Source organism: Bison bison, unplaced genomic scaffold (genome assembly GCF_000754665.1).
Source record: "Bison bison bison isolate TAMUID 2011002044 unplaced genomic scaffold, Bison_UMD1.0 scf7180017861046, whole genome shotgun sequence".
Taxonomy (NCBI): Eukaryota; Metazoa; Chordata; class Mammalia; order Artiodactyla; family Bovidae; genus Bison; species Bison bison.
In genome coordinates, this window is record NW_011491618.1 from 2,079,398 (window position 1) to 2,090,938 (window position 11,541).

The window sequence follows — 11,541 nt, forward strand, 5'->3', positions numbered from 1 at the left end:
CCCTCTCCCTTTAACATTTGCTTTTCCTTTCACTGTTGTCAGTCACAACACGCTGCTCTTGAATCTCTCAGCTGGTCTTGACTCGTGAATTTACTTATGCTTTCACTCTTCTTTAATAAATACATTAATTGCAAGCAGTGAATTGAAAACAAGACAAAAAAAAAAAAAAACGACCATTAGTGATTGGACAGTTTCTTACTTTGTGTTACATTTAACTGTTCTTTTGACAGCCCAGTTTTTAAAGCCAGGTTCGTATGGAAATGCTTTCACTCCACTTGCACTGCTTTTGGAAATAGCATACTGCTTCATCTGTCTGTTTATTTTAGTGCATTCATAATATAACACGGTCAGCATAATGTCTCATCTCCACTTAGCCAAAAGATAGAGTTTTCTTAATTTAAAAAAAGGGACAACAATTTTTGTCAGCATGGTTTTAATACCCTAAATCTGTGCCTAGTTATAAAATTAGCCTATTAAGAGATTAAACAATACTTTATTCAGCTACATTATCTTAGAGTCATTCTGCTATCCTTGTCCTTTCTGTAGTTAATTTAGTTGTAGGAATTATGATATAAAACAAGGATTTTATGTGCAGGTAAGTGTATTTCCACAGTAGTACTATAAAGGCCTCTCTCTTTATCTTCATTTTCTGCTAAAATTAGTTGTGTTAAGACTTACAAAAGTTTTTTTTTTTTTTTTACAATAAGGTTATTTATATATAGGCATTCAGTACTGGGATTACATATAACCATAGTATTTTCTCATTCTCTCAATTTCTAGCAAAAAATAATCTCTAGTGACCTTTTGTGTACAGTAATGACTGTGTATATGTATGTTTAAAGTAATTGCATGTTTTGTTATAGAAACATTTTCATTATCATTTGCCCATTTTTTCAAGTATCCTGATCTTTGTTCCTCTAATCAATAAAGTAATAAGCTGCTCAGTCCAGTTTTCTAGTTGGCATCCTGTCATAATACTCATAGAAGGAAGTTGACCTTTTTTTTTTTAAACAGAGCATTAAAGAGACCTAATCTTCTTCTTATAACTTACTATCAGAGAATATAATAGTAACATATTTTTTCCTATAATTCCAGAGCATTTTACCATTGAATATGTAGCTGGAAGATAAAAATCAATTTAATATGTCTGTTTTTAATTCAGAGATTTATGGTTTAGTTGACTTCATAATTTGATTTTAGGAAATACAAGATTATTTTCAAGTGGTGATACCCAATTAATATTATAAATTACATTTTAATGCATACAGAACACTTTCTGTTTACAATTTTTAAATGTTTTCCTTTTGATAAGTAACATCATTTTATCAGATACAGCTAAATGATTATTTTAGTGTTCTCTCCATATTTGTAAAAAGCAAAGAATTGGACAAAGGTCTGCAGAGGTTTCTAAGATCTTGAAACCTTATGCAAAAGCTGACATTTAATTGTTGTTTCTAGTGTCTTTACATGTGATTTACATTGAGTGATCTTTTCCACTGTGCTCCTAGGAAGATGAGACATTATGTATATTGGTTTTTTTCCCCTACATGCACTAATGGTTCTTTACTGTTAACTTATTGCTAGGCCTGTTTCATTCTAACATTTTAGCATTTTTGTTAGATTACATGTTGAAATGCATCACTCAGTCTGTGCTTGAGCTCATTTTATTTTTCTGTTTAATCAATTTAATTTCTCGTTTTACTAACCTCACTGTTTTTTCAGTTTAATATTGGCTGCATGCTAGTTAAATATTTATATTTTATATATATGTATTAAAAAACCAATCAAGTCTAGCCTGGATTTTGCTCTGATTGTGTTTTCATTTCTAGTGGTGGGGCAGTCTTACACTTACAACTTACTTTGTATCATGAAAGCCTGACACATAAGCAAAATAACTAAATACAATGTAGATTTTCTTTATTAAAAAAAAAAAAGCTCTTAAAGTGGTGCTGTCTAGGTGGTGGATATGATTGTATAAGTACTTTGATTTTATGCTTTTTAATGTTAGTTTTAAACTTCATAAGTGTATTCTTCCCCCTTTCCCCTTCCCTTTTTTCTCTTTTTAAAAGTGTTGTGTATAAAAATTGCCCAACACACCATCAGAAAGGACCCTTTCCCTCTTTGTTCTTCCTGTATAAAATACTAGCCAGTATTTCTTTTTACATTAATGCCCCCTTTATTGGGCACATTTCCCCTATTAGCACCTTTTTTGCATGCATATATGTAGAATTATCTCTTGTTCATCACCTGTTAAATATCACTAGGAAGGGAAGAATATATTATTGGAATATTTTTGGTTTGTCTCTCTGTTCTGTCTGTCAGGATAATATTGGACATCGCTTACTCCAGAAACATGGGTGGAAGCTGGGCCAGGGATTGGGAAAATCTCTTCAGGGTAAGTTTTTTAAATATACCAAGAAAAAAGAAAGAAAAAATGTTTCTGATGCAGATCTTATGCCTGAATATATTTTTTGTCTTTTTGAAAAAGTTTTTGGGCTTTCTCCCACTGCCTTTTATCCCCTAGAGTAGTCTGTTTTTCCTATAACTGTATTTGAAATCACTGTTAAGCTAATAATTTGCAAGAGTAAGCTGCTGTGTCGTGAATACTTTCAGGAAACATACTGTGTATGGCTCAGTCTGTTTTAAATTTCTTTTGGTGGAAGTGATGGTTGGGTAAAGTAAATGAAATACGTAGTATCAGAATGTACTCTCTTTGTATCACTTAGTGATGTATTATGGCTGCTGTATTTTTAAGAGAATTAATTTCAACAGCAGAGTTTAATTTTTGCCCTCCTGAATTCTTCCTGAAGCTGGTGATTGCCCTTGTTCTTTGTCTCTAATCAGAATCCATGCAATAGTAGAATAATTAACCTATATGAAACATAAAATTGAAACAGAGATTTCCTAGGGTTCTCTGAGAGGCCATTTCTCAAGTTCAGGTCAGTCTCTGGGAAATGTATGGTTTACAGTTTACATTGTATGTAATTTTTTCTTTTAACTGTACTAATCATTTGGATAACAAACACTGCTAACATTTCTGCTTCTGAGTTCTTACTAGTTGAAAACCAGTCAACCAACTCCATTTACTTATTAGCTCCGTCGTATTCAAGGGCTGCTGTTCTCTGCAGATGTGAACAGTACCTCAGAAATGATGGAAATCATTGCACTTCTACATTTGGTCATGAAGGGTCTCATTGTATAAAGGGATATTTGGGGAGAGGTGCACTACTGTTGACTAATTTTTTGAATTTGGGAAATGAATTTCCATAATATGAGTGGGCAGTCTAATCAGTTCAAATGTCTGTATTAAGGGCCACAATAGGACGGGGCATGAAACAGGATGTTTCAGTCTTTAAAGCCTTTGCTTTTTAAAGTATACATCCACAAATTCTATTCAGTTGTGACATGAGAGATGCTCAAAAATATATTTCAAATGAATATTTATTACTAAGCATTAACCTATCCTTTGGGGGAGGTAGAAAGATTTGATCACCACTAAACTTGTTTTCCAGTGGTGCAAGAACTCATTGTACACAGTATAAAGAATACTCAACAACTGAGAGCAATTTGTATGGCATAGACCATAGATTTTCTAAGAGACCAGAAAAGAGAAAGCGTCATCAGGACTAAAGTAGAAATGACTTCTTGGTAGGTTTAGTCCCAGTGGTTTGCACAGTTAAATGTTGGGTTGGGTTGAATGGAGGTGATAGTTCAGAATAAGGTCTGAAGATTTTATTTGATCTTTTCCCCTACTATTTGAAACCTCTCTTCCTATTCAGAGATTCCCAGGAGCATTGTTGATTGTTTCTGTTTTTGTTCAGGTACAGAGGGGAGTAGAATTTGGGGACATTATGTAGGGGACTAGTGAATCTGTTTGAATCCCAGAGTTTTCCATTGTAAGCATCGGAGACTTCAAAGTACAACTAAAACTGGCAGAGAAAAAGAGTGAAAGAGACGTGTAGCAAGCGAGTTTAGAAAGGTGCTCTGTGATGGTCTAAAGAGGTGGGATGGGGAGGGAAGTAGGAGGGCGGTGTAGGAGGGGAGGGACGTATATATACCTATGGCTGATTCATGTTGATGTATGGCAGAAACCATCACAATATTGTAGAGTGATTATCCTCCAATTAAAAATAAAGTAAAATTTAAAAAAAGATCAGGTAAACGGGTACTTAACTATTTTTGGGTGATGGAAAATTATTGTTTCATTTTAAGAATACTTTCAAATTTGGGTGTCTTTAAACTTTGAACTCCTTGAAAAGAGAAATCAGATTTTATCCATATTTCACATTCATCTCTGTGGTGATTGGCATGTAATAAGCACTCAATAACTCATCAATCCATTATTTATTTAAAATAGAAATTTGAAGCCCTTCCTTTTTTTCTTTTTAATTGTGGCAAAGCCCACATAACATAAAATTGTCATCTTACCCATTTTTAAGTGTACATTTCAGTAGTGTTTACTAAATTCACAGTGTTGTTCAAAGCCCATGTGTCTTGAATGGCTAGTATGGTCTCTACCCTTCAAAAAGAATGAGACCTTATTCTCCTGCCAACAAAATGGATTTCCCTGGTGGCTCAGACGTAAAGCGTCTGCCTACAATGCGGGAGACCCAGGTTCTATCCCTGGGTCGGGAAGATCCTCTGGAGAAGGAAATGGCAACCCAATCTAGTACTCTTGCCTGGAAAATCCCATGGATGGAAGAGCCTGGTAGGCTACAGTCCACGGGGTAACAAACAGTCGGACACGACTGAGCAACTTCACTTTCACTTTAATTGTCTTGGAAATGGCTCTTTTATTTTTTTAGTGTCACATTCAACATTGTCCAGGCATTGAGTTGATTTCTCTTACATAGCTCTTTCTGTAATACCCACATAGTTTGGCTAGAATATAGCCACATTTATGACATATTTAGATAATTCATGACAAATTTTTTTCATTGTACCAAACCTTTGCTACAAATAACCACTGAATAAAGAAAGCCCTGTTGCTCTGCAGAAAATCATAATGCCTTCTTACTACTGCATAGACTAATCACTGCAAATAATTTCTAGATTCATGGCTTTGTAAGTTCTTTGCATTTACTTGTTTATTGTCCACTTTTAGTTGCTTTTGTTTGATTTTAGGCTCTAACATTTTTTAACATGCAGTCATCCACTGAATTTAAGCCTGATCTTTTCGAGATTTTGTTAACATCTAAAAATTATTGAAAGCCCTGTGAGACTTTACGGAGTGCTAGTCTTTGGGGCTGCGGTGTATGTATATAACTTGTCACTGGATAGGTTGGAGAATAGGGCATGCTAACTCTGAAACAGAATTCTTTGTGGCACGATAGAAAATTCAACTTTGTTAGGTGGGTTTAATTTTTACTTGAATTTCCCTTATTTACCTTTTGTTCTCCCCTAATATTTATCAGGGCTTCCCTAGTGGTGCTCCGAGAAGGCAATGGCAACCCCCTCCAGTACTTTTGCCTGGAAAATCCCATGGACGGAGAAGCCTGGTAGGCTGCCGTCCATGGGGTCGAGAAGAGTCGGATACTACTTCACTTTCACTTTTCACTTTCATGCATTGGAGAAGGAAATGGCAACTGACTGCAGTGTTCTTGCCTGGAGAATCCCAGGGACGGCGGAGCCTAGTGGGCTGCCATCTATGGGGTCGCACAGAGTCGGACACGACTGACGCGACTTAGCAGCAGCAGCAGTAGTGCTAGTGGTAAAAGAACCCGCCTGCCAATGGAGGTTAGACATAAGAGACACCAGTTCGATCCCTTTCGGGAAGATCCCCTAGAGAAGGGAATGGCATCCCACACCGGTATTCTTGCCTGGAGAATCCCATGGACAGAGGAGCCTGGAGGGCTTCAGTCCATGGGGTCGCACAGTTGGACACAACTGAAGCGATTTAGCACACATCACAGTGTTTATTAAAATATTCAAAAGTTAAAATTTATATGCGGCAGATAAGTGATTGTTAGTATTAAAAAAAAGACTTGTAGAAAAGGTTATTGGCAAGATACCTGAAGGAAACAACAATAAAGAAAGGCCTGCTGATGAGAAATATTATGAATGGTTGTGTGTGTTTTTTTTAATGCAGGCAGAGGGTATGTTTAATTTGGAATAAACAACAGCAAATGATAGTTGTATTTTGTGGCTGTTGAATTGGATTTGGTTCTTGAAATTGTTTTATGACCTTGTGGCAGCTTTGAAATGGAATGGAATGTAGCTCAAAATCTTTATTTTGCTATGAAATAGGTAAGTAGATGTAGCCCAGAAGTGGTTCCTAAACTTTCTTTGTTATATTGTCTAAGAGCTGTTTGATGATGTGGCTGATTTTTTTGGTCACAAAGACAAATGAAGAGGTATGATATATTTCATATTCCATATTTAGAGGGTTCACTCAGTGACAGTCAATCAGCATTAGCTCAGCTATGAGATAATAATGTATTCTAGTTATACCAGCTGTAAATAATGTAAGTCATGGGCAAAGTAAATAAGATTGTTCCTGCTCTTCAGGTTTATTTTCCAGTCCTCTAAGTCTTGCTTTTTAAACTTACACTACACTTTTGAAGGTTTTTTGAGGCCAGGGACCGTGTTTTATATTTTTTAGTATGTGATCAATTGAATACTTAATTGACAAATTGCTTTAAGTTCCTTGAGAGTAGGGATTCTCTTTTATTTTTGTTTAGAAGCACTTGGTATAGGGTATGAAGCAGTGTGAGCAGCATTTGGAAACTTAGGATTTAGGTTTGAATTTGGCTCTGCCACTTACTTTAAGTAAAGGGACAAGTTGAATTATTTGTTTCAGCAATAAATGAGGATTAAAATCTCTGCCTATATTCTCACAGTGATTATGAGGGTAAAGTAATTAAGTGAAGTTACTTTATGCAAACTGTAAAACACTATGTAAATGCTAATTGTTATTAACACCTCAATTGTATGGTGTGTGTTTAAGTATTTTAATTGAATTTGAGTTAATCTTTAGGTATTCATCAAAAACCTAAGTATCATAAAAATCACAGAGAAGCCTCTATCTTGCTACTCTGTATTTCCCAGAATTTGTAACAGTAGTAGCAGTAGCAGCAGCAGCTAAGATGCTGCTGCTGCTGCTGCTGCTGCTGCTGCTGCTAAGTCGCTTCAGTCGTGTTCGACTCTGTGCGACCCCATAGACGGCAGCCCACCAGGCTCTGCTGTCCCTGGGATTCTCCAGGCAAGAACACTGGAGTGGGTTGGCCATTTCCTTCTCCAATGCATGAAAGTGAAAAGTGAAAGGGAAGTCACTCAGTTGTGTCTGACTCTTTGCGACCCCATGGACTGCAGCCTACTAGGCTCCTCTGTCCATGGGATTTTCCAGGCAAGAGTACTGGAGTGGGGTGCCATTGCCTTCTCCGCTAAGATACTAATATGTGCTATTACTGTTTGGATGGCATCACCACCTCTGTGGACATGAGTTTGAGCCAGCTCCGGGAGTTGGTGATGGACAGGGAAGCTTGGTGTGTTAGTCAGTGGGGTTGCAAAGAATCGGACATGACTGAGCGACTGAACTGAACTGAACTGAATATGTGCTAAATATTTGACTCCCAGTTCTGTGCTTTTAATGCTGTGTATGTTTTAGGGTCATAAGTCCCTAATTTTGCTTTTTGTTTCAGTAATTCTGAGCTCTTAGTTACATCTAAAAGAGCCTCAGTCACTAAGCAGTGGGGTTGGGACAAATAATTAAATGTAAAAAATAAAATTGTTAAAATAAACAGTAGGATAATTATTAAAGATAATCTTATAATAAGGAGAACTTTAAGTTCAACTCCAAACCCAGAAATCCTTAAAAGAAGGATAAATTTGACTATATTTCATCATAGTAAAGTAAAAGAACAACAGCTAAACAAACTGGGGGAAATATCTGTAATATATCATTGTAGACAGAGGACAGATTTCTTTATGTATTTATCGGTATGTGAAATACTTGTAATCAAAATAGAAAGGGGGAAATGGCTATGAATACTGTTTACAGAAAAGTATTGCAGATGACCTTTAGGCATATGAAAATATTCTCATTTCTTCTCATATTAGAGATAATGCATATTAAACTATGAGATATGATTTTTTACTTGTTGGCTTGGAAAAGGCTTTAAAAAAGACTAGCCTGGTCAGATTTGGGGAAAATAGGTTCTTACATTATAGCCAGTGAGACTGTAAACGGATAAAACCACTATAGAGAACAGTTGAATTACTTAAAGATTAAAATGCATGTATCCCTTTAGATCCAACAATTCTATCTTTAACTTATTCATGAAATGCAAAAAATAATGTATGATTGAAGTTATTCATTATATCACTGTGATAAAAGATTAGAAATAGTCTACCATATTTCCTTGATCCTAAGACATTTTTTCATATTTTAATAAAGGTAAAATTAGATGTACCTTATTAATGGCATTAAAGTTACAATGGCAGCTTTTAAAATTTCTTAGTGGCACATAAAACAGTGTGTTTCTATTTTCCATTATTTTAAATGGAATACACATCAACCCAGCAGCTAACCAGCTTCTAAAACATAGTTGCCTGTTTATTGATTTAAAAAAAAAATTAAGATATAAAGTATACATTTTTTCCTGATTACCAAATAATTTATATGGTTCTTAACAGTTGCTTTCTCTGTTGTAACATGTCCATAGCTTTTGTTGATACTTAAGCAGCTTTCCCAAAGTCCTACAAGTTGTATATGAAATGTATTATATCTATAGGTTTCTCACATATCTTTTTCTTAAAAATGTTGAATTAGATTTTTGAGATTGAAGCATAAAAATTTTATTGTATGAAATCGTTGGCTGGAAAATATGTCAAGAGAGATGAACTGAAGCATTTCACTGTGAAACATTAAAAGGGTACATTCTGTGGGGTTTGTGCATATATTTGTTTCTTATTTGCTTTACTGTGCAGAGAAAAGTCTTGCCTGGAAAATCCATGGACGGAGGAGCCTGGTGGGCTGCAGTCCATGGGGTCGCGACTGAGCGACTTCACTTTCACTTTCATGCATTGGAGAAGGAAATGGTAACCCACAGTGTTCTTGCCTGGAGAATCCCAGGGATGGGGGAGCCTGATGGGAGGCCGTCTATGGGGTTGCACAGAGTTGGACACGACTGAAGTGACTTAGCAGCAGCGGCAGCAGAGAAAAGTCATTGTTAAGGCAGACTGTGAAGGGAAAGTGAGTTGCTTTTTACTGTATCCTTTTAAAATTTGATATGATACACTATTACTACTAAAAAATGTAGAAAGAAAATTGTTTTGAAAAAGACTCAGAGTAGACAGAATCCAAGCAGAGTAGAGTTGGTTTCTTTAGTGTTTCTTTGGTTTTATGTATGTATCCCTCCTCCCACTCTAGTTTCAGTTAGCAAACAAATGGTAAATATAGTTGGATAAACCCTGCATTAGCTAAGCCCCAACAGTGCTTATATTAATACATTTTATGACTAAAGAAAAACTAGATTTGAATCCCATACAGTAGAAATATGTAGTGTTAAAATTTGGACTTTATTGTTAAGTTAGAATGTTGATTTTTAAAACCACACTAACTTCTAAGAAAAATCATTCTTTGGCTGGGGAAAAATAGGTTTTCTTTAATACTATGATGACACAGTAAATGTTCTGGATAGGATATTTGTAAAAAGCTGAGTTGTTGTCCTTCCTTAGTTTCCCTTTGAAATTTGTTTTCATGGATTATATGCCACATCTAGAATGTAAACATTCTGCATGTCAGTATGGATTGTCAGAAAGGCTTAGTTATACTTGTTGCTGGTCTAGCTGAAGGAGCCTGGTAGCTATAATGATCTTTGTTCCTAGGTAATTAAATGAGCTGTGCAGTCTTTATGCATTTTCAAAGGTAAGCATAATTTTAGTAATTCAGGTATCAAATTTAGTAAGATAACAGATTATATATAACCCCTGACTATCTTAAGGGAATTTAGTTAATATAAACAAATGAATCCAGCTGAATCCAGTTAGTAAACAAAATTTATAATTGACAATCTGTAGTTAAAAAGTCTAGATTTTAGAGCTAGAGTTATTACCAACCTGCTGCTGCTGCTGCTAAGTCGATTCAGTCGTGTCCAACTCTGTGCAACCCCATAGACGGCAACCCACCAGGCTCTGCCGTCCCTGGGATTCTCCAGGCAAGAACACTGGAGTGGGCTGCCATTTCCTTCTCCAATGCATGAAAGTGAAAAGTGAAAGTGAAGTCACTCAGTCGTGTCCGACTCTTAGCGACCCCATGGACTGCAGCCTACCAGGCTCCTCCATCCATGGGATTTTCCAGGCAAGAGTATTGGAGTGGGGTGCCATTGCCTTCTCGATTACCAACCTAGATGGCATATTAAAAAGCAGGGATATTACTTTGCCAGCAAAGGTCCATCTAGTCAAGGCTATGGTTTTTCCAGTGGTCATGTATGGATGTGAGAGTTGAACTGTGAAGAAGGCTGAGTGCAGAAGAATTGATGCTTTTGAACTGTGGTGTTGGAGAAGACTCTTGAGAGTCCCTTGGACTGCAAGAACGTCCAACCAGTCCATCCTAAGGGAGATCACTCCTGGGTGTTCATTGAAAGGACTGATGGTAAAGCTGAAACTCCAATACTTTGGCCACCTCATGTGAAGAGTTGACTCACTGGAAAAGACCCTGATGCTGGGAGGGATTGGGAGCAGGAGGAGAAGGGGACGAGAGAGGATGAGATGGCTGGATGGCATCACTGGCTCGATGGACATGAGTTTGAGTGAACTCCGGGAGTTGGTGATGGACAGACAGGGAGGCCTGGCGTGCTGTGATTCATGGGGTCGCAAAGAGTCGGACACAACTGAGTGACTGAACTGAATTGAGAAATGAAAAGGGATTGGGGGATATGAGAAGGGGAAATAGTGAACTCAGATGCTGTATAGACTAGTTGCTCAGTATAGAGATTGTTACATTTATAGACAGACATTAAATATATGTTAAAGTGTTATTTAACCAGAAGACATTAAATATATATCAAGTTCATGCAAAATAATTAGAAAGGAAGTAGCAAATTTTTCTAAATTTAGATCAGATACTTTTTTACTAAGAAAAGAGTAGACCAGTTATAGAAGCAGTTTGGACATCCTCAAGGTAGATTACGTTAAATGAAGCATTCACTGGTGAAGAATTACATTAAAATAGTTGCACTTCTATTAAATACTTGTTTTCAAGAGACCATAATAAACAGTATACATGACATTGTGAGATACTACCCTTACTCTCATAAGTTTGCCATTTATTTTAGGAGATAAGTGGAAGAAACCTTAAGAGTAAACTCTGTAAGGATAAATGACTAGGGAAGACCTCACAATGAAGTCTTAAGGAGGGAGGAATAAGTATTACCAAAGAAAGAGACACGATGTATACAAGGTGATTACAGTTGGTGAAGAGTAGGTGTAGCTGGCTAGAGCAGAAAGTGTCCATGCGGCAGTGAATGTCACACTTTAAAAGCAGAAGAACTTATCAAAATACATATTTTTAAAGTGAACTTTGACATATAAAAGGATGGA

General features: G+C 36.4%; 1 protein-coding gene across 6 annotated transcripts in view; it reads left to right on the forward strand.

Moving 5' to 3' along the window:
• Window positions 1-11,541, forward strand: part of GPATCH8 (G patch domain containing 8) — a 95,072-nt gene that overhangs the window by 27,391 nt on the left and 56,140 nt on the right. For 3 of the 6 annotated variants that reach the window (XM_010832440.1, XM_010832441.1, XM_010832439.1), the window contains 2 exons: window positions 231-248; window positions 2,323-2,395. The exons of 1 other annotated variant lie outside the window; for it this stretch is intronic. Coding sequence is in view for 1 of the 5 variants with exons in the window: in XM_010832438.1 (XP_010830740.1) it covers window positions 2,323-2,395 (73 nt within the window). In the remaining 4 variants the exon portion in view is untranslated. The remainder of the gene's footprint in view (window positions 1-230; window positions 249-2,322; window positions 2,396-11,541) is intronic. 2 more of the 6 variants (XM_010832438.1, XM_010832442.1) reach the window with 1 other exon arrangement.